At 53.4% G+C, this 23772-nt stretch overlaps 9 protein-coding genes across 9 annotated transcripts; 7 read left to right on the top strand and 2 right to left on the bottom strand.

Annotated features, from left to right (window-relative positions):
- Positions 1–2746: 2746 nt before the first annotated feature.
- CABS01_07918 (GNS1/SUR4 family protein) lies at positions 2747–3898 on the top strand (the record flags this gene model as incomplete). Its single annotated transcript, XM_060541280.1, has 3 exons — positions 2747–3172; positions 3230–3512; positions 3597–3898. 3 exons carry the CDS (start codon positions 2747–2749, stop codon positions 3896–3898), a joined length of 1011 nt encoding a protein of 336 aa, XP_060402780.1.
- A 2242-nt stretch (positions 3899–6140) lies between these two features.
- Positions 6141–8931, top strand: CABS01_07917 (major facilitator superfamily transporter; the record flags this gene model as incomplete). The annotated part of the gene is made up of 4 exons (XM_060541279.1): positions 6141–7331; positions 7373–7707; positions 7770–7827; positions 7906–8931. 4 exons carry the CDS (start codon positions 6141–6143, stop codon positions 8929–8931), a joined length of 2610 nt encoding a protein of 869 aa, XP_060402779.1.
- A 731-nt stretch (positions 8932–9662) lies between these two features.
- On the top strand, positions 9663–10567 carry CABS01_07916 (uncharacterized protein; the record flags this gene model as incomplete). The annotated part of the gene is made up of 2 exons (XM_060541278.1): positions 9663–9960; positions 10056–10567. The coding sequence occupies 2 exons, from the start codon at positions 9663–9665 to the stop codon at positions 10565–10567; spliced, it is 810 nt and encodes a 269-aa protein (XP_060402778.1).
- A 1414-nt stretch (positions 10568–11981) lies between these two features.
- On the top strand, positions 11982–12972 carry CABS01_07915 (uncharacterized protein; the record flags this gene model as incomplete). The annotated part of the gene is made up of 2 exons (XM_060541277.1): positions 11982–12337; positions 12411–12972. The coding sequence occupies 2 exons, from the start codon at positions 11982–11984 to the stop codon at positions 12970–12972; spliced, it is 918 nt and encodes a 305-aa protein (XP_060402777.1).
- Positions 12973–14640: 1668 nt separating this feature from the next.
- On the top strand, positions 14641–15819 carry CABS01_07914 (thioredoxin reductase; the record flags this gene model as incomplete). The annotated part of the gene is made up of 3 exons (XM_060541276.1): positions 14641–14659; positions 14782–14844; positions 14918–15819. The coding sequence occupies 3 exons, from the start codon at positions 14641–14643 to the stop codon at positions 15817–15819; spliced, it is 984 nt and encodes a 327-aa protein (XP_060402776.1).
- A 1320-nt stretch (positions 15820–17139) lies between these two features.
- Positions 17140–17598, top strand: CABS01_07913 (uncharacterized protein; the record flags this gene model as incomplete). Its single annotated transcript, XM_060541275.1, has 3 exons — positions 17140–17181; positions 17258–17340; positions 17478–17598. The coding sequence occupies 3 exons, from the start codon at positions 17140–17142 to the stop codon at positions 17596–17598; spliced, it is 246 nt and encodes an 81-aa protein (XP_060402775.1).
- A 1029-nt stretch (positions 17599–18627) lies between these two features.
- On the top strand, positions 18628–18765 carry CABS01_07912 (uncharacterized protein; the record flags this gene model as incomplete). Its single annotated transcript, XM_060541274.1, has 1 exon — positions 18628–18765. The coding sequence occupies one exon, from the start codon at positions 18628–18630 to the stop codon at positions 18763–18765; it is 138 nt and encodes a 45-aa protein (XP_060402774.1).
- A 1886-nt stretch (positions 18766–20651) lies between these two features.
- On the bottom strand, positions 20652–21986 carry CABS01_07911 (uncharacterized protein; the record flags this gene model as incomplete). The annotated part of the gene is made up of 2 exons (XM_060541273.1): positions 20652–21442; positions 21536–21986. 2 exons carry the CDS (start codon positions 21984–21986, stop codon positions 20652–20654), a joined length of 1242 nt encoding a protein of 413 aa, XP_060402773.1.
- Positions 21987–22904: 918 nt separating this feature from the next.
- CABS01_07910 (uncharacterized protein) lies at positions 22905–23501 on the bottom strand (the record flags this gene model as incomplete). Its single annotated transcript, XM_060541272.1, has 1 exon — positions 22905–23501. One exon carries the CDS (start codon positions 23499–23501, stop codon positions 22905–22907), a length of 597 nt encoding a protein of 198 aa, XP_060402772.1.
- Between the last annotated feature and the right edge of the window lie 271 nt (positions 23502–23772).

Here is a 23772-nt window from a genome sequence, read left to right as displayed (position 1 = left end):
AGCTTTTGAGACCCGTTGCGTTCTCAGGCGCTAGCTGGACGCTCTGCAGCTGACGATGTCTCAGGCGCAGAGCCGCTAGCTCGCTTGCACACTAACGGCAGAGTAGCGAAGGCATCGAGCCAAATTTGTTCTCCGTCTTTGACACCATTCTTGGGCGCTGAGTGGACAAAGCCGGAAAGTCTTGCTGAAACGCCAAGTTGCGTATCATGCGACTGCTGATGAAACTTATGAGCAGAAACGTCTTGACCAAGTGGCATAGTACACGATTTCACAATGTGAAAGAGCGTCCATCAATGCAAAGAAATGTCTAATCTCCTCCAACATCGTGAAGTGTCTCGCATTGGATGAGGGCATATTGTTGATTGAAGCAATTGCACTATCTAAAGTATTCATCGGGGTCTCTGATAAGCTTTATCAGATGGGCAGAAGGACCGTCTCTTGCTGAATTTGATAATAGTTCAGAGGCGTCCTACCCAGCTTAGAGCGTCTTGTGTAGTATTCCGGGATGTATACTTGTTCCACGATGAAGACTAGTCAAGTCACGCTTCGTCTGGTCATGCCACGCTTCGTCGAGATTGGCAACAGCATATTCCGTACGAAGAGTTCCATCAACTTCTTTGTCGTCGATATTCGTGAAGGCAACGTAAGCTGGCTTCTCGAAGACCAACGATGCCAATGCGAACTGAATCTTATGGTTCACTTTCACAGCATTTGGCAAAGGCTTCCCTGCAATGGTACACGTAGGAGGAAGGAAAGCTCAGCTCGTCATCCTCGCTGGCTAGTTTCACCTGAAATGTTAAGAAAAAGTAGATTTGACGATGGCTTTAAATTATGTTGCCAACCGGAACGGAAACCACTTGAATACAAAGCGTGTGAGCTGGTAGCTTTTAAGGCATGCAGCACGTCTGTATTGTCGCTTCTTGATGTTTATAACGATGACTCCTCTCTCTTGGAAATAAATCCAAAGAGAAGGAGAAGGGTTGCTTATATATGCCACCAGAAGGGCCTTCGAAGTAATCTGCACTCCGATATTGCCCGCTCTTGCTTGTCCTATCTGTCCAAGTGAAATCCGACCTTAAGGCTACTATGACCAACAAAAGTCACTTCGATAGGCCAGAAGATTAGTCTCGACGTGTAATTGAGCATCTTGGAGGTCCCAAAGGCCTGATCGGGCGTTGAAACAGATCTATGGCTTTTCTTCGAGATCTCATCTTCGTACAGGGACGTACTACCAGTCCAAATAATAGCAGAGTTCGCAGCGCCTGTAGGCTATGCTCTCGAATTGTCTCCGAGGAGTTCGCTGATGGTGTCAGCATCATTAAGTCCCGATACATGAGTCAAGAAGAGATGATGCCGAGCATGGATATGAAGGATCGAGAAGGCGACGGCGATGCTGAACTGACTTGAAAGATGGCGGACGAGCACACAAGCTGCGAAGAAGCGTGATACTATAGTCTCTTCGAAAACACCGCCGCATGAGAATCATTCTGGATGATGAAAGCTCAATACTGAGTATTTATACGTAGAAATCGCGTGGTGAGAGTGGATGGATAGACCACCCCCCAACATTTGAAGGGGCGGGCCAATGATACAGGGGTTGAGTCGTCGAAACTGAAGAGACCTTGGATACAGGGTAGCAAGCAGATCCAGATAGTGAAGTGTCAGTTGGGTTGAGTCCGATATCATCATCTCTGTCTTAGAGCTGAAAACTCATGATAGCGTGAGAGAGATGTTCGTTGTTTCTTGTGAAGGGGTGTGCATACGAAGCGTTTCTTGAGACACTAGAGAGAGTCAGATGAACCAAGTTCCACTCGGATGAAAGAAAACCATGCAGGAACCATAAAGTATGCTAATCTGGACGCTGTTTCTCCGACACACTTTCGCAGTTCCCACCTCAACTGTAGCCATTATCGTAGAGGACCAGAGCTCAGAGCTAGGAGTTTTCCAACGTTTTCGTGCCAGCGGTTAAAGAGAGACAACTTTCCATCTTGAAGTGATGTCTTTGTTGAGATCCCATCAAGTGTACTGCTGAGTAAAGCAGAGTTGGCTTGAATGATGGCCGGTGACTTAACATAGGCCAACCGCTGGCAGTACCAATTCAACCTCCTTCTCAACGCTGTTCTCATCTGGCGTGTTAGCTATACCAACAAGGTCGTTTCCACTGGTTATTTTGCACCGCCCCTAGTGTCTGAAAGCGAGAAGCAAATACCATCTTTAACTTCAATAGAAAAAGCCTGATTCTGATGAGGGGTTAAAATCGGGTACACGCTAGAGGACCACGTAACGCCTCTCAAAGCTAAGGCATAACCCGTGTGGGATGTAAGCGAACCCAGGTATCAGACACGTCCGTCAAGGTCCGTCGTAGCTGCACGTAAAGCTGGGTACGAGCTTTCGGAGCATTGGTACCGAGCTGGCAAAAGCTTGGGTAGCTACGGGGAATGGACAATCTAATTGCGGCTCGCGCTCATCATGCATTGGGTACCCGCGAGGACCGTAAAGAAAAGAAATGCCGTCATAGGCTGGTGTGCTTAAAGCAATTGAGTTGGTGGTCTGAAACGGAGGCATCGAGATGGTCGAGCTTGGGGCGTAGAGCGGCGGCCCCATTTTCCCATGGTAAAGTCTTGGTCATGCATTGAGGTACTCATTCACATTAGCATAAATCGATTGCAATTCTTCTCCTTCTCTCTACGTGAGAATTTCTTTTCTTTCTTCAAGACTCTTCAAACTCTCTCCCCCAGTCATCATCATGTTTCCCGATAATCTCACCTCCAGCGGCAACATCTCCGGGTTTATGGTGGTGAAAGATGCATCCGCAGCGCTTCTCTCGCCATGGACGACATTCGACAAGGTCTACAAGTCGGTCATGGGCTACCCTGCCAGCGATTTCGAATTCGTTTACGGACAGACACCGCTCTCGACTTTCACTGAAGCCATGACTCTGGTGGTGCTGTATCTCGTTGTCGTTTTTGGCGGCCGGGAGGTGATGCGCAACCGCAAACCGCTGGAGCTGGACACGCTCTTCAAAATCCACAACTTTTTCCTGTCTCTCCTCAGCGGAGCTCTACTGGTTCTTTTCGTCGAACAAATCGCACCCAGCCTGTGGCAGAAGGGCATCTACGAATGCATCTGCGGACCCACAGGCTGGACACAGCAATTGGTCGTTCTCTACTACGTGAGTAGTATTTCAAACCACCTCTAACTAAGAACATGAGCTAACTCTTCCTGGAAGATCAACTACCTCACAAAGTACTACGAGCTCATTGATACCGTCTTCTTAATGCTCAAGAAGAAACCCCTTACCTTCCTCCACTGCTACCACCACCCGGCCACCGCGCTCCTCTGCTTCAGCCAGTTGATCGGAGGCACCCCGCTATCCTGGGTGCCCATCACGCTCAACCTGACAGTGCACGTTGTCATGTATTGGTATTACTTCCAGACCGCGCGGGGCGTCAAGGTGTGGTGGAAGCAGTGGATCACAGTCTTGCAGATTACCCAGTTCGTGCTGGACCTTGGTGAGTCAAACCGGTTTTCCCCAGCTCATTCGACATGCCATTGACGCAAATAATGATCATACCGATGCTAATCTGCGCCGACAGGTTTCGTCTATTTTGGCTTCTACGACGTCTTCGCAGACACGTACTTCAAGGAGATCCTTCCCCACGTCGGCCGGTGCGGCGGCGAGTTCTACTCAGCCGTGACCGGCGGTGCCATCCTGACGTCGTACCTGATCCTCTTCATCATGTTCTACATTTCGACTTACAAGAAGGGCGGTCGCAGCAAGGCGGCCGCATCTGCGTCGAAAAAGTCCAACCCGGCCGCCGTCTTCAACGAAAAGCAGACTTTGGCGGCGGCAGTGACCTTGGGAGGTAAAAACGCCACGGTTGAGCTCGAGACCTGATAAAGTTTCACAACTCAGCTCAACTTCTTTTTGCGTTTTTATTTTGGCCAAAGCATGAACCCATAGAATACCATAGACACGAAAGCATTGTTGGTCGGGTGGTCCTTGAATTGAGCCCGGTGCTCGGGCCAGAGTCTCCAAGGCGTGAGGGGGAGACGAGAGGAGACGAGATACCTTGTTGGTGCTATTGGTGGCGGTGACGGTGACGGTGATGTTGGTGGGCTTGAGTATTGGTTGAGGTTCGAAAGCAGGGCGGGAGTTTACTCCGGATTGTGGAACAAATGACATGAGTTTATTGCAAGAGTGTGCCCATGTCTGACTGTATGCAAAAGTGAAATGCCATGTCTGATGGTGAAAGATGGTGGGATGGGGTGAGATGGGGAGGAAACATCTGAAGTTGTGCGGCCTGCGGTCTGCCGGAGTGAGGCGGGTCGATGGATTTAGAATTACGGGCCTTCAAGGTGTGTGGTCGGATCGTCTGGGGAATCCTGGTCCGCAGATCACGCTAGTACGAATACGACCAAAATCCAACATGCTGACTCTCGAGGCCATTCTTCCTTTCCTCTCACTCAATAAGCGTTCTCGAGCACTTGAGTTGCTAGATTTCTGTCCATCAGTTTGGCTCATGCGTGGCACTAAGAATGAATGGAAAATATGTTACTGGCATGATCAATTGCCTCGTGCCTCCGGGACTATTGACATACTGCCATGATGCCACAGCCATGAAAGTGGTGTGCGCCTTAGTCCGGAGTGAGATAATTGACGGACATCACGTGCAATGAAAGCTGGAGGTATCTTCAGTTTTGCCAAGCATATGTTGTATTTGCGATGAGTTCAACCCATGAAGCTCTTGGCCTAAGTGCCGATAGCAGGACGACTTGCTCCAGGTGGGCAGCATCAAAGTGGCGAAGCGCGGGCAAGCCTCCCCTTGTTTCAACTCTGAACTTCTTTCAACCTCCCACACCAAGATCATGATCAATAATCCAGTAAACTGGCAGAAACAAGCAGGTGCCATGGCTTATGAGACATGGGCAATCGTGATAATACCAGCCACTAGTAAAGGGACGGCGTAGCAGAATCCCTTAGCTACCTGACTAGAGCAAGGTCAATGTCGACGATGAAGAAACAATGGAGTGATAAGAGAAAATGAGTTCAGAAAAGAAGAGATGCCTGTATGGGGACTTGGAGGCAAAAGTTACAGAAAACGGTAGCGCTGCACTTCAGGATTAGGGGTATAACCATCTTAAGCTTCTGAGCAGAAGTCCTTTTTGTTTCTGTAACTGACGAGAAGCTGGTTGATTGTTCCCTATAACCCACAAGGAACATGTTTGATATTTCGTTTAAACACCCACTGTCCTCGACTCTGATTCATCACCAAGACCGCATCGAAGTCTGCCCCCACTGCTGACCCGAAACGACAAACGGATACACAAGACTCCCATGATTCATCCCGTGGACGAAAAGCACTGCAACTGCACGGATAGGCCAAGCAAGCGATGAATTTGCAGAGTCCTATCTCTCTCCGATAATGACGAGGCCACCAACTGCCATCTCTGGACTCCATGTTTCAAGTTCCCATCCCAGTTCATTGTCTTCGGTCCCGACAAACAAAGACATCGGCCCCGGTATTCCGTCTAGTTTGGAATTCCACGGCGACGGCGCCGCGAATGGCACCCTCTTCCGCCACACTTCCCCTCACCATGTGCTAGCGCCCCTTCGGCTGCTGCTTTGTGCTTTGTTCGATCCTCAACAACAGCTCACCAGCCCCATGGTTCTATCGGGGGATCCCCGCGGTTCATAAAAAGACGATGGCTGTCAGAAATGGTGTGCTAGTAATGGCACTGAAACTTGGCCGATCTAGTCCTTGATCTGGCAAGCGGTGCCAGTCTTGCCCGTGAGCCACATGGCATGCTGCCTCCTGTCTCACAACCGATACTCTCTACAGACCCATACCTACCGACATCGGGCAGTCTTGCTTGCTAGTTCAGCCCATCACTTTGGGGTCTGACGTTCAGCGACTCCGTAGAACGCCTCGGTAGTAAGTACGTTCAACGCGAGGCTATTCCTAAATCGAGCTAATGAAAATTCGCGCGCAGCTGAGGATGTTCTACCAGTGTTTTCGGGCGCCGCCGATGATCTAGACAGTCAATCAACTGCAGGGTACGAACTAGTGATGAAGCTAAATCGAAATGTGAGTGGTTTCTGGCCCCTCCTCTTAAGCAGAAGGCGGTAGCTTTAAGATATGTGGTCGACCTGCGATGCCCAACAGCACCTCTTTTCTGAACTCGGAACCTACCCAAATATCAAGTACACAGATCATTGTGCCGTCCGATACACTAGCTTCCAAAGCTCTTCCAGGATGCGAGATGACAAGAAGATGGAAAACGATGCCGAAAAGCGAGAGCCCGTAGCTGGAAGCGGTGCACCCAAGACAAAAAGGCCCTCACTCGGATCTAGGCCATCCTCAGAGTTCCTCGGCGAGGAGCGCTCGCGAATCTCAGTCATACACTCCCACGCCACTCCACTACCTGGCCGCGACGACAATCTACGTTCATCCTACTCAGAGGAGAATGACAACGATGGGGAGGAAATTCTGCCACAATCCGTGACGGAAGAATGGGAAGAAAGGGCTCGCCTATCACAGGACCATTCCTCTGCCACTGGAACCGTGGCGAAGAGGGCGACGGATGTGACAGACGAAGAGACACGCAAGAGGAACAGCGAACTCTCGATGGCATATCAGAGCCTCTACAATGAAAACCAATGCCGCCGCCACGATTCCATCAGATCCTCAGTTACCCTAACCGACGGGCCACGACCGCCACCGATCCCGCGACGGATATCATCTCTGCGACAACCCGGTGCCGTACGCATGATCCCTAGCGAAGACTCGATCTCGCCCACGCAAATCCAAAGCGCGTCCCCCTTCGCCATAAAGAGAGTCCCGTCACACACCGTCTCAGACTCACGTATGCTCTCTAGAACAGACGACGTAGAACGAAACGCCTCCTCATCACCGCAATCCGAGTCCGTGTCAATCATCTCGTCCATCTTCGCCCCGCAGCTTCGGCACCTCGCGAGCCATCCATCTCTCCACGGGTCTACATCAAGTAGTGAGCCGCGGGGGATTGGGCAGCAGGGTCTCACGCCTGTCACGGAACAGAGACATCCTGGCAAGACTGATGCTCGGATTAGCCGTTTCACAAGACAATTTGAGCCGGGTATTGACGATGTTGATGGCGGGGACTACCAGCGCCAAGTGACGTATCTCGATATGGCGAGGGCGGAGAAGCAGGGCGCCGTGATGTCGCCGTCTTTGAGCGACCAGGTTGAAGGGGAGCAATGGGTAGAAGGATGGCGGCTTGCGGTTCTGGTAGTTGGGATTTGTCTCGCGGTGTTGTCCATCTCGGCAGATCGAACTCTTCTCACAACCGTAAGTGGCCATTTCGTTTGACGAACCTCCCAAACTGACAGTACCAGGCCATACCGCAGATCACATCAGATTTTCAATCCACCGCAGACATCGGCTGGTACGGCTCAGCTCAGCTCCTCACGATCTGCGCCTTCCAGCCTGTATTTGGCAGAGTCTTTTCGCTTTTCTCCGTGAAATGGGCATACGTCCTAGCCATAGTCATGTTCCTTGCTGGATCGCTCATCTGTGGCCTCGCCCCCGACTCTCTTGCGCTCATCGTTGGCCGTGCCGTGGCTGGCTTTGGAAGCGCTGGGGTCCTCACTGGGAGTTTTGTTATTATCGCAACGGCGGTCCCCGTGAGAGTGCGGCCGGTTTGTACGGCCATCGTCGGATTGATGTAAGAAACCTCCATCCAAAGAGAGGGAAGTTCAAGACGTATTGACGCTTATGCAACGACAGCTTCGGCCTCGGCGCCACGGTCGGTCCTCTGCTCGGAGGTACCTTCACTGACCTTGTCGTGAGTGATCCCGCAGTTCCGAATGTCCGCAAAAGAAAAAGGAAAAAAAAAAGAGAAAGTGACTGACCCCCTTCCCAGACGTGGCGATGGTGTTTCTTCATCAACCTCCCCATCGCAGGCTTCACCCTCATCGTCTTTCTCTTTTTCTTCCACCCTCGGCAGGAACCGCAACACCAAAAAACCTTCCTCAACAAGATTCTTGACCTAGACCTGATAGGCAACGTACTCCTCCTCGGAGCCTGCATAATGCTCTTCCTAGCCCTCCAGTACATCACCCAAGGCGAAGCCTTGTCAAGCACAAAAATCATCGGCCTCCTCTCAGGCACCGGCGCAACGGCCATCGTCTTCGTGGCATGGCAGTGGTGGAAACAGGAGGGCGCGCTCTTCCCACCAGCTATCATCACCCAACGAACTGTAGCCGCCTCCTGCGTCGCAGCCTTCGCCACGTACGGGGCTCTCCTCATCCACCTCTACTTCCTCCCAATCTGGTTCCAAGCGGTCCGCGGCGAGGGCGCCGTATCCTCCGGCGTGGACATGCTCCCCTACGTCGCGGCGATAGCCCTCTTCTCCCTCCTGGCAGGCATCTTCGTCTCCGTCGTGGGTCACCCCCCAGCCCCGGCCATAATCGGAGGCATGATCGCGACAGCCGGGTGCGGCAAGCTCCTTGCGCTCTCGTCCGACACGCCGACGCCGCACTGGATCGGCTTCGAGATCCTCGTCGCGGCGGGTTTCGGGATGGCTATACAGCAAGGGTTCACTGCCGTGCAGGCCGTGCTGCCGCCGGACGAGGTGCCCGTCGGGATGGCGGCGGTCGTGGCGTCGCAGGCGCTGGGCGGAGCCGTTTTTGTGTCTATCGGGAATGCGCTGTTTCAGGATCACTTGCTGCGGGCTTCGGCTCCCGGGGTAGATATCCCGGCAGTGATCGGGGCCGGGGTGACGGCGTTCCGCACGGTTGTGCCGGCTGAGGCGCTCCCGATGATGGTTTCTGTGTATAATGATGCTCTCCGCGTGGTATTTACTGCTGCGATTCCATTGGCTGCCATTTCGGCCATTGCGGCTTGTTTTATGGAATGGAAATCTGTAAACAGAGCGAGGGCTGTATGATAGTCCGGGCGACGAGACGGAGGAGGGGTTGATTATAATGAGCACGTCACTTAGCGTAGCGAGATGGTTGACTATGATTTGCAACAAGCTTATCTCTATGCTTTTTTTTTTTTTTTCCTTTTTGAGCTATTCCCAATTTGCGTTTCGTAAAAGACGACCCCTGTGAAAGCCGTCTCTTTCTGATGAGGGGATCGATGACGATCGCAGCCATTCCGGCAAGGGCCGCAAGGCAACAGAATTAACCCTTGGTATCCGTGGAGCTGGTGGAGAGGGACCTGCAGGTGTTTGCAGCAGACCTTTCACATAGCGCTCCTCTACGAAACAGTTTGGGCAGTCCTTACACCATATAAGTGAATGGCAGCTGCGCTGGGAGAGTCTTGTATTGCGGTCATTTCCATACGGCGCGAAACCCGTCTAGCCAAGCCCGTGTGCGGCGTGATTCGTTCAAGGCGTCTAAGGCTGGTCAGGGATTCGAATCCCTCGACCCCCAAAATCAGTCGCCAAGCGCTGCATGTCTCTAGAACCCTGGCTTCAAGGTGACCTTGAATGCCCAGCTTGGGGCATAGGAAATCGAAGCATAGCCGTTGTGCCTGCATGGAGTTGCGAGTTATTAATCGCAGCGTTCCGTCCCGCCCCAAACCAATGCTTTTCTCGCGTTCTCTTCCCCGTCGTGCCGAAAACTCTCTCTCACCTTTCTTCAGGATTGCTCGGGGCAGCACCCATCGTTGACAATGCATCTGCCGCTGCTACCATGGCGGCTTCTCCTCGCAACGGTGCCGCTGGTCACGGCGGTGGCGGGCCAGAGGTGTTACTGGCCCAACGGCGTCGAGGCGACGCAGGCGGTAGCCTGTCCCGTCGCCGGCGGTACCGAGGTCGCGGCGTGCTGCTTCCAGAATCATTATTGCATGAGCAACGGCCTCTGCTTCTCGCAGACGGAGCTGAGCTTCTACCGCGGCGCGTGTACGGATCAGAATTGGTCGAGGAGCGGGTGTCCGAAGTACTGCGACAAGGAGGAGATTACCGGCGGAGGTAAGATCCTCTTTTGTGAAGGGAGGAACTGAGAGTATCCTCTGTGTGGAGTTTCGGTACTTTCAGTTTCGTCATTGGGCTGACTTATAAAATAGTTCCCGGTCGGCATTGCGGTGTTGCGTTATGCGGCGACAAGAAATTCGCATGTCAAAACTCCGGCAACTGCGCAAACTACACCTTTGGCGTTCCCGCGGGCCGGATGCTGCTCAACGAGTATCTGAAATCAGACCTCGGCGACCTCGCGACGACGACGGTGACCGCGACCGCGGCAGTAGCAGGACAAAGCACCGGGGCCGCCGCCACGTGTTCCGCGACCGCGGCAGAGTCCAGTAGTAGCAACGGGATCTCGACGGGCGCGGCGGCGGGAATCGGGGTGGGCATCGGCACCTCGCTGGCGCTGGCGATCGCGGCGCTGACCGTCATGTTGTTGCGCGAGAAGAGGAAGACGAGGGCGGCGCTGTCGAGCCAGGTGGATTCTTCCGGGACGGGCCCGTCGTCGCCGTGGGCTAAGTCGGAGCGGACGGCATATGTGCCGGTTGAGGTTCACGAACAGCCTGTGCCGAACGAGATGTCTAGTAACCATGATAGGAGACATGAGCTTTCTTGATGTTCGAGGCTTGATGGTGGCTGGAGGGGTTGGTAGGGTGAATATTCGAGTAGAAATGGGTTCCGCAGGCCCTGAAACTGGAAGGTTATCTACGTAGCCATAGCTATGAAATCCATGACTCTGTAGTTCTTTTCAAGACTGTGCACTAGATCCTGTTGGCCGATAGGCCACCTCCCATGTTCCCAGATCACTATCGCTCAAGATACATGATTCAGTCTGTCACGTCATCCAATTTTGTCGAATCTGACACCTGGTAGGGTTCGGCGGATGGAAATTAAGATATGTTCTTGAGAGCCATGGTACATGGCGACTCTCAAGTTATACCAATATTAAGTAAGTCTGAAGCCGTTAAAGATCGCTGAGAAGATGCAAAAGACACTGTTGTGAAAGAGTTTCATCGTAAGCTTCAATCACATGTCCAAGGACATCGTTGGTTGCCAAATCGGCGCGGTCGTTGTAATCAGTCGTCTTGCTTCCATCTAGGGCGATGATTGTTCAAGGTAAGATACCTGTTCGGATCATTTTAACTCCCATGGAAAAGTTCAATCTCTTCCTCGTCGCCCGTTATTTCAACCTCGGAAATCCCGAATTACCGCGAATTACAACTCGACCACGAGAATCACTTCCAACCAAATCAGACTTCTATACAGCTGCAGTTGCGATTCAGCTCAGACACAGGCTAGACAAGAGTTATTTCGGTTGACGCGCCAACGAGGCGAAGCACACGCAGGCGCCCCGGCGGCTACGACCCCAAGGCCAGCCAACCACCGCTCACCCGCCCTCACCACCATCACCATCGGGCGCCGTTTCGAAAAGGGTTCGTTAGTATCCGTAGACGGATTCCTGCCGTCGCGACAGCTTGCACATGAAGCGTTCATCATACGCTTGGCCCCCCCTCCTCTCGTCCCCCTTCTCACTGTTCGCGCTTTAGGGCTGAGGCTAAATTGCATGGGATGGAACGTGGCGTCGCCGGGCGGTCGCGTTTGCGCTTGCCACGAGGGAGGCAGACAGAGAATTGTCTCAGGAGAAGGGAAGGTAAGGCTCGTGCTGTCCCCAATCCCCAAAACAAGCTTGTTCGTACATGGGTTTCTCTGCTCAATGAGGCATCGTGTGAAAAGCGAACCCCCCAGGTGGCGCGCTGCATGGTAAGCTCGGTTGCCGCCTACAGTACCATCGTAGCCGGGGTCTGACGGTGTGTTCACCCTTGCGAGCTGAGCTCTTATTCAAGTACTCGGCTGGCAGCCCAATCTCATTTTTTGCTCGTGTTTTCTTTTGACCTTGATGCCATTCTTTCCGTTCAATCTGTGATCGTCGTGCGCGTTCGCCTCGCCTTTTTCAACTCTCCTGGCAGGATATCGGAGCCAAAAAAAGAAAAAAAAAAGGAAAGAAGAGAAAAACGACAGAGGATTTAGGAATGGCCGATCAAATCCAATACCGTCCCCACGCGGAGGCGACGGCGCCAGACCAGCCGGGCCTCGAAGCGGCACCGAGCCGGTACTCCACCGCGCCGATCCCGTACGACCCTTCCGAGTTCCAGAGCCCGTTGGAAAAGTCGACGTGGACGACAATCACGCAGGCCCATCACCCGGCGTATGCTTCCGCCGCGGCGGCAGACGCGCCGCCGCCAGAGAGACGGCGCGTTCTCGGACTGACGGTGCCTGTCTTCTGGGGCCTGGTGATTGCGCTGGTGGTTGTTCTTGCGGGGGGTATCGCCGGCGGTGTGGCGGGGGGTTTGGCGGCGCAAAAGGCCAACAGTTCGGCGGTGTCAGCGTAAGTTCACCTGTTTCTTCCACTTACTAGAGCAAGACGAGAACATAGTTGACTGAATCTAATGTCCATATAGAGGCCCGTCTTCAACAGCCTCAGCAACAGCAGGCTCGCAATCGGCGCCTACAACCTCAAGCGCAAGCTCAGGCACAGAGTCCCAATCTTCCAGCTCGACAGCCACCTCATCCACCGCGCGCTCAATCCCGACGGGCATCCGCTCCGCGCCAACGGACGGAGGCTGCCCGAGTATCAACACGACGACCTACACGCCCACCGACGCCGGCGGCAACGCGATGAAGATCGGTTCTGGGTACTCGACGCAGACCTTCCGCCAGCTCTGCGAGGTGAATTACCCCTCGGGCGCGGCGTACGGAAATCCGGCTCTGTACGATATCCTCAAGGTGTACGTCTCGACGTTTGAGGAGTGTATGGCGCTGTGTGCGGCGCATAACCAGGCGTACGGGAGTAATCTCGCCAGCGGGGATGTCAAGGCGGGAGGGTATTGTCGGTCTGTTGCTATGATTAAGTTGCCGGGGGAGTATTGTTACCTGAAGAATGGTACTGGTAAGATGGATACGCAGGGGCACGCCAAGGATTTTGTCAGTGGTGTTGTAATTTCTGGGCTGCCAGATGCGTAGGGTATTGGGTGCGTGGAATATGGGTGCCTTTGGCCTTTGGGAAGGGGAAAGGCCGGAATAGCGACATTTATCCAACGGCGGCCGTATTTGTAGCCGACTCTTACTGTATACACTTTAAATCTTATGACAAGTGGTTAAAACATCGATCTGAGGTCGCTCTCGTGATGCTTGCCTAAGGTGCAAGTATATTGCAAGGCTGGATTTGATGTACCAAAGATTGTCACCAAGAGTTCGCCTACAGTTGCAGTTTCCTTGATTGACTTAGTGTTCTTCGTCGCAATGCAGAACTGTTGGTCAGATTGCAATAGTCGTTTCTGAAATTCGAAGATGTCGAGAATGATGGATGTGAATTAGTCGACGTGAAGGAGCATCTTCACTATCTGAAAGAAGATATTGAATACACGTTCTCGGAGGAGGTTGAGCATGCGTTGAGAGATCTTGGTAATTCTAATTCACTCGGCTTGAGTGATTAGTAAGTCAGAAATATTCCCGAGCAAGCGCACTTGCGAAACGTAAGACTCGTAGCTGTGAGGAAACAACTCAGAGAAGCATGTGGCGTGGTTGAGGTTATGAAGCAAATGAGTAAGGTATCTTCGGGGGAAAGAATTCATGGCGCAATATTGACTCATCCTTCTGATCGCGTGCGCGATAATTTTAAATACTTGAACGCAACGATTGGGGGAATATCGCCGACTACAACGGCCTTGACTCCAATCCAGACAGTAGTCTTATGAGGCAGGAGCTTCATTGACGTCAACAATTCCAAATTATTGCTGATGCGATTGATAAGATTCCCAGCAGCATGAGAACCCTTGTAGATATAAAGTTCCCGACACCGGTGACCACCTCAGTCCACAATTCACGAGAAGACGAAGAGAGAGAGGTACCTAAGGTAGGTACACGGCACACCGTGCAGCAGATTTGTGGCTCGGAGCCGAGTTGCGTCACTCGGAAGAGCCTCGGCAAGTGGGGGCTACCGACGGAACGGGGAGTCGGCGACTCGGTGCTTAGGTAATCCACACAATCACGACAGAGAAACAGCACTCCGATCACGCATCCAGACCACATGTGGTTTGGCTTGGCCGTCTGACAAGACGCTATCAAATGCACCCTGAATCGTGCGGCAGGCCCCGATTAAAAATTTCTGGAATTCTGGAATCCACCACCACCAGCAGCGCAACGCATCAAGTCTCCCAGATCCCGGCCACCACCATTAGAAATCATTTTAGCTGTGCTGTTGCTGCAGAACCACTGTCTGTACTCCGTGCTACCACTACCATCCCGCGTCTGCCGTCACGATAGCGGTCCACGAGTTTCCAAGCCTTGATTGGAAGCAAACCCCGTCGCCGTCGCCGTCCTGCCCCCTTCCATTCGTTTTGCCCCTCCACCCCTCCTCTCTCTCACACGCCCCCTGGCGTACTGTGAGTCTGTGGCACCCCCTCCTCCCCTCTTGCTGTACATATATCTCTCTTTTTCTGATACCCCGCCATTTTTTGGAGAGGATAGTGCGTGTTCCTGAACGCGCATATCACCGCCAAACTGTTCTCTTCAACCTTTAGACGAACAATCCTTCGCTCAAGCGCCACTGGTCTATCCTTTGCCGCAGCCACCACATCCCTCAAGAAGAACTCTACGAACCCTGTTGATTTAAAGTCAAGTGCCCGCAAAATGCACAACAAGGTTGTCAGTATGTCACGACTCTCCGCTCCTGCATTGTTGCCCCTCCTGCCGAACAGCAGAGACAAACATGCCTCTCAAGCCGTGATGGCTTCAAATCTTGCAATGCGCCTTGCTAACCTCATTCTACAGTCATTGGCTCTGGGCCTGCTGCCCACACCGCCGCCGTCTACCTGGCGCGCGCTGAGCTGAAGCGTAAGCCTCCTCCCACTTCCTCCCGTCCCCCCTACTCCAGGACCATCTCACTGACGATACTTCTCCCCTCCAGCCGTCCTTTACGAGGGCTTCATGGCCAACGGCATCGCCGCCGGCGGTCAGCTCACCACCACCACCGACGTCGAGAACTTCCCCGGTTTCCCCAAGGGCATCATGGGCGGCGAGCTCATGGACAACATGAAGGCCCAGTCCGAGCGCTTCGGCACCACAATCATCTCCGACACCGTCGCCAACCTCGACCTCTCCTCCCGCCCCTTCAAGTACTCGACCGAGTTCGAGCCCGAGACCACCCACACCGCCGATGCCGTCATCCTCGCCACCGGCGCCTCCGCCAAGCGCCTCAACCTCCCCGGCGAGGAGAAGTACTGGCAAAACGGCGTCTCCGCCTGCGCCGTCTGCGACGGCGCCGTCCCCATCTTCCGTGGCAAGCACCTCGTCGTCATCGGCGGCGGCGACTCGGCCGCCGAGGAGGCCCTCTACCTCACAAAGTACGGCTCCCACGTCACCGTCCTCGTCCGCCGCGACGTCCTCCGCGCCTCGCAGATCATGGCCAAGCGCCTCAAGGGCCACGAGAAGGTGACGATCCGCTGGAACTCGGCCGGTAAGGAGATCAAGGGCGGCGACGACGGCCTCATGAGCCACCTCGTCGTCAAGGACACCGTCACGGGCGAGGAGGAGACGCTCGAGGCCAACGGCCTCTTCTACGCCATCGGCCACGAGCCCGCGACCTCGCTCGTCAAGGGACAGCTCGAGACCGACGAGGAGGGCTACGTCGTCACCAAGCCCGGCACGCCGCTGACCAACATCGAGGGTGTCTTCGCCGCCGGTGACGTCCAGGACAAGAGATACAGACAGGCCATCACCAGTGCCGGTACCGGCTGCATGGCTGCCATGGACGCCGAGAAGTACCTCGCCGAGCTCGAGGACGGCGACCCCAAGGACCCTTCCAACTGACTAGATCATCACCTCTAAACTCAGGAAAAAAAAAGAAGAGTCGTGAATGGGCTATTTGTGAGCCGCATAATGATATAGAAGAGCCTCTAGACTAGATATGCCGGCAAAAAGCACGAAAAAATAGACTTTTGAATTCAAGCGTATTAAAATCATTGTAGACAAAAAAGGGTGGTATTCTCCCATCGCCTCGGAGTCAGATCCGAGTCGACCGAAGCAGATCTCGGAGATATATGCCCCTGACCGCGTCCGTCGGTCCCCTACATATGGCCGGGCTTTCCCGGATCTGCACTCCTTGCGGTCACAGCTGCTCTCTCTTAATGTCTTTCCTGTTCCTTGATATTTGTTACACTACCACCCCGAGCTAAGACGTCAGCGTGGAGGCAGTGTTATTATTCAAAGAGCCGCTGTTTCCCTCTTCAAAAACCGAGGAGTGCGAATGTGGTCGTGTGTCGTCCCAAGTTTCTATGAAGCTTCCTGAGCTCAGGTACCCCCGTGTTTTTCCCTGCCTAGTACCTAACTCAAGTAATCTTCGCTGCAGAATCCAAGTCATCCCTTCGCCCCCCTCCACATCTCGGACTCCTTCTCATCCAAAGAGTCTGCTCATGCAGAAACCAGACTCCTCCAACTCACCACTCCCCCCCAAAGGCCTCAAGCCCACCGACCCCCACATGAAGCTTAAAATACCCAACGACTGGTCCTACCGATACCTAATGCCCCAGAAAATCCAGCGCCCAAAGAAACGATGCAGAGACACTTCTGTTCGCCAGCGCATGAGTGTCGCCTCGCTCGACCCACGAGGAACCATGCGGTATGCGGCTCGAACGCTTGACGCCTTGCCCAAAGCATTCCTTTTCATCCACTCGTTGGTCCTTTTTTTTGCCGCATCGTCCGTTCCCACCCCCATCCCACCATCCATCCCATCCTAACTTGTCAATGGACCCGACTCGTAAAGGCACGGGAATTATTAGAGAGTGAAAAAAGTCTCACTATGGGCTTTCTCCAATGAGCTCCCGTGGGGCGGGGTAAGGTGAAGTAGCGCAGGCGTTTCAAGCCACGCATCGCCCATGATCAGCCCATTATGTACCTTGATCTGTATCTCGTACCATGTGCCGTGAAATGGAGAGAGAGTGAGAGTTTCTTCTTATACTTGAGTTCGCCTTCTTCGTCTGCTTCTTCCCATCTCCACTTTGTGTCAAAAGCGAAAACAGTAAACCAAGGCCCGACGACATCTTCCTCTTCCCCGGCCCAACTCCAACTCAGAAGCATTCGGAAAATAAGGAACAGAACCCACCGCCCCCCCTTCTCCCCAAGATCGACAATATGCCAAGCAGTAAGGGGTATTCGTACAAGAGCAACAGCCAGGTAATTTGAGAACCCAAAGCCAATCCGAGGTTCTCGTGAAAGTAGCAAAATACTCACTGCGGGGGGGAATAAATAGGGTAACTACTCCTGCGCTCGCGACTACGGAAACAGCAGCAGCAGCAGCTCTGCGAACCCGAATTCATACCAGTATCCCAGCGCGTGAGTATCAATCATTCTTACTGTTGATCATCCTCGCCCAGTCTTCGATCCAACATCTGGGGATGTACGTCTTGCGCGGGGCGTGAGAGGAGGCCAAAACCCGAGAGACTGACGGAATCCTGCTAAACGATGGATAGAAGCGGCTCAATTCACTACTCGACCCCCAAGAGTGAGAGGTATGAAAACGACGGCAACGGCGGTTCACCGTACACCTCGGCCAGCGGATACCGAACATGCTCCGGGTACGGCAAAAAGTAAGCTTTGAGGGAACCTTACCTTGAGTTGGGGGTGTTTACTCCGCACCTTGCGTGCTTTGTGACTGACTTGGTTCAAGTGTTGGAATGAAATAACGACAAGGGAGAACATTGTAATGCGTGACGACGGAGCGATTAGGTGATTATATTTGTTGGAATTGGGATGCTGGACTCTTTCTTCTTTGCCTCTAATGGGATGGGTACTATGTTGTTTAGGGGTTTACGCGCAATTGGGATACCTGTAGCGAGATGCGGTAGCATATGAAATCTGGTTTCGGTTCGGAAGTGTAGGAACGAGAGGCGCGTGAGTTCAACAAGTGAGTTGGTGCTTGAGGGATGTCATTTGCTTTTTCCATGCAAGCTGATCCCTGAAACGTGGGGGCTAGCTGTGCGAGTGAGGGGTTCTCTGGCTCTCATCCCACCTCACTCGACTACCGGTCACATCGATTCATCGACAACGCGCCTGGGAGTAGTCTACTGCTTATATGCTCTGCAAGCTAGAAGCCATTCCCAAGTTCTCAATCGCAGTCCCTCTGATTTTGTCTCTTTGGACATGATCACTAGGCTCTTCTGTCAACTAAGATGTTTGCCTATTTGATATGAGATCCACCCAAGCATCGACAAGGACCAGGATGATCCCAGACCAAGTCACCAAAAGTGGCAGCTTGGCTGGCAGCGGGGGAAAGTGGACAAACGCTTATCTTGTCGGGGAAAAGCAATACACCAACATCGTGCTGCCCTTCGTCGCTGCTTCTCTACGCTACAAACTTGGTTGTGTTCAGGTATGCGCATAACGGGCAATAAGAAGGAGAAACGATGCAATCACATGTCCTTGCCTGACTCGACTTTGGAGCTTTGACATGGGTCCTGCGGGAAGGCACATGAGAGCTTCTTGCAAGCCACAGGCAACACATAAAGTTAGATAGTCTTGCCCTTTCCTATTCGAGATATCAAGGAAAGAAAGCTGACCAGCACATCTCAAGTGACGGATCCTACTACTACTCCAACCCCAACGGCAGCACCTACTACAACGATGGCAACGGCGGCTCAACCTACACCTCTCCCGGCGGCGAGAGAAGCTCGTCCGGCTATGGCAGTGGAAGCTCCGGTAGCTCTGGCAAGAAGTAAAGTGCTGGCACCTGCACAGCTTCTGATGGTATCAAGAGAGTAAATGGGGACCCGTCGGAGGACCAGAATTGTATGGAGACATCGGGAGGTCTCAGTTCAGTAGCGACGCCGTCATTAAACCTTATGAATTCACATGCCGATATGACCTTTCATTCGCCCGCCTGTCCAGTCGTTTGAGAAGTGATATGCAGGAGGTTGAGGGAGACGTGGTCTTAGGGCCTGCTTTATCGGGATCTTCAGCAGAATGCCTCTTTGTCTTCCTGACCGGTCTAAAAGACAACGCCGCAACGACTATAAAATATTGAGATGGGAGCAAGGTCAGCGGCAGCACCCACACATGTGCGAGTGATGCACATGGGATGAGGCCAATGGTTCTGTGATCCTACTTCATAAAATCAGGATGAATATGTTTCTGGATCAAGATTGAAGCAGATCCCTGGATATCAAGGTACTACCGACCGTTTCCCGTGACTGACGTATTCGTCACTAATTATATATGTGACGACGACGGGGTAGCTCTTATAGGGATTAAGGGCCTCTGCTTTCGAAGCAAGTAGTATAAGATGAAGACAGTCTACTTGGATAGACGACAATCATGGCGTTCCCATACGCAACAATTGTCGAATTGGTACTCTTCCTCACCTGGCGGGTTCTTGTTGCCCCTGGCTGGAAAAGCGGTGTTTTCACAAGAATCTTCACAAGCAAGATGGTTCTGGACGAGCTACTCGCGTCTACTAGAGTCTCATTTTGCGCACGGAGGTTCAGTACGACCGCTGGTCCTGCTGTAGGTCATACTCTCGGATCCATGTTTATAGCTGTTACAGCGTTATCTTGGTATCTGGAGATTGCCTCAGATAATCAAGATGCTCATGCTTTTAAACCAAGCAATTGAGACAACGAGAAAGTGGTTCATGCGGATAGGATCCCGAGATACTGATTATTTTCCGTTACTGACGTATTCGTAACTGACGATGTGCTTGATAACGACGGGCTCCTATAAAAACTAAGATATCCAGGGCGTACCTCTGAACTCAAGCAAGACAGACCACATCCCTGGATGCCAAGGTACTGGTCAATTCCCGTGACTGACATATGTGTCACTAACGATTTAACAACAGCCCGGGTCCTTTGCAATCCAAGATGCCTATACCTCTAGACCAAAGACGATGCGTATAGTACTCGCAGGTTCTAGCAATAGTTACTATCTTTAACATATTCCATACGGCGTATGTGAGATATGGACAGTGATGAGATAAAGGAAAAAGGCATGATGTGGGCATTCTTGGAGTCCTCGTTATTAGCGCTATCTCTAGCGATAGCGCCCGAGTGTAAGGATAAGGAGAGGATAGAGAATCGAACTTGGCCTAGAATTGAATGTCCGCTTTACAACCTGAGATGAAAGAAAAAAAGATGTATGTTACAAGACTGCTAGATGTGAATGTGCGACCCTATCGTGCCCTTCGTTTGAAGATTCAGTAGGGCTTAGGAATGTATGAAAGCTCGCGCTTTGCTTCGAAAAGAACCTTCATCTCATGGCTTGGAAAAAAGAAGATTTTGTTGCAAGACTGCTAGACGTGAAAGAGCGACTCTATGATGTCTTTCACCGGTCCCCTCCTCAGGCGGTTGACTACATAAGCTGATTGTACTTCCCTAGTAGCAATATAGCACCTTATGACACCGGTCACAATCTCACTGGATCAAGCCACTGGCCTTGAGATTCTTCATGAGTTTCATTATTGTTACATATTACGTCGAAGGTGAGCTCCAAACCAGCTCATCTCTGAATCTTGCGTCGTCTATATCGTGATACTTATTCTCATGTTTTCCGTCATCGCCTACTACCTACCCCCTGTGGTAGCCTCGCCGGACAACACAGCTTCCTCTCGGCAGCACGCCAAATGGCATGCCTCTGAAAGTTCATGGTCCCTCTCAGTACCTCTCCCTCTCCTGCCTCCTCATCTCCTCCCGGAAAGCATTACCACCCTGGGGCTCATGGTGCGGGAACGTAGCCGAAACCGGGCTTCCCGCAAGACTTCCCAGGGCATCGCTATCCCTCCTCGCATGACCGAGACCACCGCCACCATTGGTGTTGAGTCCGCCAGTATGCTGCCTCTGCTGCTGATCAGGCAGCGGCTCGTCGCGGTACACATACCCATCGGGGCTAATCTCCCGCTGCCTCAACTGAATCCCGCGATCCTTGCGCCCGCCGTGGAACACGCTCTGCCTAACCTTGGCCCCCAGCCTCTGCGCCCGCGACTTACCGACACCGTACCCGTGTCTCGACCGGCTCATGATATTCCCCAGCCCGATCTTGCGCGTCCGCCGGTTCCAGATACACCCGCCAACGACGCAAATGATGATGAACCCAAACACGGTGGGGAGAGCGATGTACAGCTCCGCGCCCTTGGGCATCTTCGCGGCCTCGGGGTGCCACTCTGGCCGCTTGGCGACGAGGACCTGCGGGCCGGTGATGGCGTCCTGCGCGGTGCCGTCGACGGTGTAGGACATGAGGAGCTCGATTGTGGCGTTGTCTTGGCCTGAGGGGATGAGGCTGGAGGAGACGGTCCAGGCGTAGTAGCCGTAGGAGGCCGGGTTCGTGGTGTCTGTGTCGGCGTTGAGGACGATGTCGCCTACCGTTGTGCCGTTTACGGATTTGCCTTGGATTTTGACGTTGACGTTGGTCTTGTTGCCTTTGATGAGGACGGTGGGGTCCCAGGTTACTGGAAGATGGGATGGTCAGTTTGATATTCGATATGCTACTTTCATCGCCTGTACGGGGAGAGGCGAGTTTCAGAAGTCGGTGTTTGACTTACCATAGTAGGTCCCATCAGTATAAAGCGTGCTCCCCTTGTTCGGATCGCAAAAGGGCGAAAAGTCCCCCTTGGTGTTACTGCACGGCGCAAAGGCCCCCGCGCCGCTCTTGCTGTCGGCCGTGGCGACGGGCGGGGTGCCCGTGCTGGTGGTGACCTTGACGAGGTGCCAGTCGGTCAGGGTGAAGACGCTACCCGTCAAGGCGTTGGGGGCGGCGGAGGCGTAGGTCGCGGTGCCGGAGATTGTGGTTGGTACGGGGGTGACGGTCGTGGGGACGCCCTTGTTGTTGACGCTGATCCAGGCGGCGGTGGGAGCGATGACATCGGCGCGGGCGACGAGGGTTGGCTCGGGGGCGGCGACGGGGACGGGGACGGGAGCGGGGATGGCGGCGACGGGATTGAGGAGGAGGGAGAGGGCAGCGAAGGCCACCGGGGCGAGGTTGGACGTGTGCATGTTGAGGGTTTGGGAGAGAGGTTGGTGGATCGAGAGTTGGTGAGAGCGTCACGACCTTTCAAGGGACGAGCGAGTGGTTCGATTCCGGTGGGTTCAAGCAATCGAGCGCGTGGAGTTTCGTCAGAGCTCAGAAACGAAGGTGATGTCTAGTCGTCAAGGAAGAGACAGAGAGTCAATTGACAATCCTAAACTCTCGTCCAAATGAATGGATTCAACGACTCAACGTGTGGGAGAGAGGTGTTGAGTTGACAACCGAGAAGGAAGACGAGACGGGATGACAGGACGGGGAATGGTCCAATGTTTACACAGGAACCACAAATGGGACGAACGGGGCGGGATTTTAGCATAAAAAAGTTGGTTGATCCCCCAGGTCGCGCGGAGGCCAGACGTGAATCCTTCGAGCTTCTCAGTGGATGGTCGACCGTCGACAGGGGGAATGAACCCCACTGCCCAAGATTGGCTTCTCCAAAATACAAAGTTCAGGGGGGGAAGCGCGCGATGAAAACAGGCTTTGATTCGCGCTGTTTGGGGCCTGGGCTTACGGACTTGACTTGCCGGTTTGCCGCGATGCAGGAACCAACTTATCGAGTAGTTGGAAACATTCTTAGCGGTGGCCTTGGCTGTGATTGGACAATTCGGTTGATGTGCGGCGACGACCGTCTTACACGATACCACGACTCCATCAACACCTTTCACACCTTTAAGAGAACATCGTGATCTTGAGAAATCGGCGCTCATTATTAGAGTGAAGAGAAACTCTTCCGATCAGCGCTATAGTATAGACGCTTCCTCCCATTATCAGTCCCCGTTATCAGTCCCTCCCCAGTCCGTTTGGTCATGATTCATTTCCCATCCCTCGTAATTCGTAGTATCGTGCCGTCAAATCGATGAGCCCGCCATGTGTCTCAACAACACCCATCAATGCGGCCTCATCATCGGACCATGGAACGTCCTATGTCTCCTCACAGGCACCCTAGCAGCAGGACCCGGCGACAGAGCCCCCATAGCCCCCTCACCCTCCGTCTCCATCTCCGCCATCCCCATCCCCTCCACCCGCTTCCCCCGTCCTCTCACAACTCCCAGTCCCTCATCGGGCCTCCCATCCGTAATCACAACCGGCACCCGATTCTGATGCGGTCTCCCGACCTCCAACGGCTCCCGGAACGCCTGCACCGGCCCGGGTCGCCTCTTAAGCCCCATCTTGATCCTCTGCGCGTCAATCTTCTGCTCGTCCGTTCTTCTGTCCAACGTCCTGTCCGCGGCCGCCTGTGAGTCGAGGGCGTCTTTCAGCTTGTGGCCTGGACACGTCGCGTTGGGACACCTGCCCGGGAGGATCTCGGTCTTGACCTCGCCGTCGAGGAAGGGGCAGTTTTTGGGTTTCGGGGTCGAGGAGAGAGGGGTGGTGAAGGTCCATTTGATTTGGCGGTAGGACCAGAGCCACGCTGTGCAGCGGTGGTAGTGCATGTGTCTGTGGAGGCCGCAGCTTTCGCAGAGGGCAATGGTTTCGGTACACATGGTTTCTCGGTTCGAGTTTGGGGGGTTGTGATGGCGAGAGATGGTGTGGGTGACCTGCGACTTGGTGCTTCGGTGATGTGTATTAATTGTACGGCGGGGAAAAGAGCAGGCGAGTGGTTGATTTGCGGTCTCGAGGGTATGGAAAAGGAGGAAGCAATTTCCGGTCGAAGCCTTGAAATGGTGAGAATGGGAATCGTCGAGGTGTTGTCGTCAGATGACAATAGGTGGTTGCCACGAGTTTGTCGAGGTGGAAGGTACCTTCTCTGAGAAG

This window comes from Colletotrichum abscissum (assembly GCF_030869225.1).
Source record: "Colletotrichum abscissum strain IMI 504890 chromosome Unknown Scaffold_17.1, whole genome shotgun sequence".
Lineage (NCBI taxonomy): Eukaryota > Fungi > Ascomycota > Sordariomycetes > Glomerellales > Glomerellaceae > Colletotrichum > Colletotrichum abscissum.
This window is presented reverse-complemented; position numbering and strand designations above follow the sequence as displayed.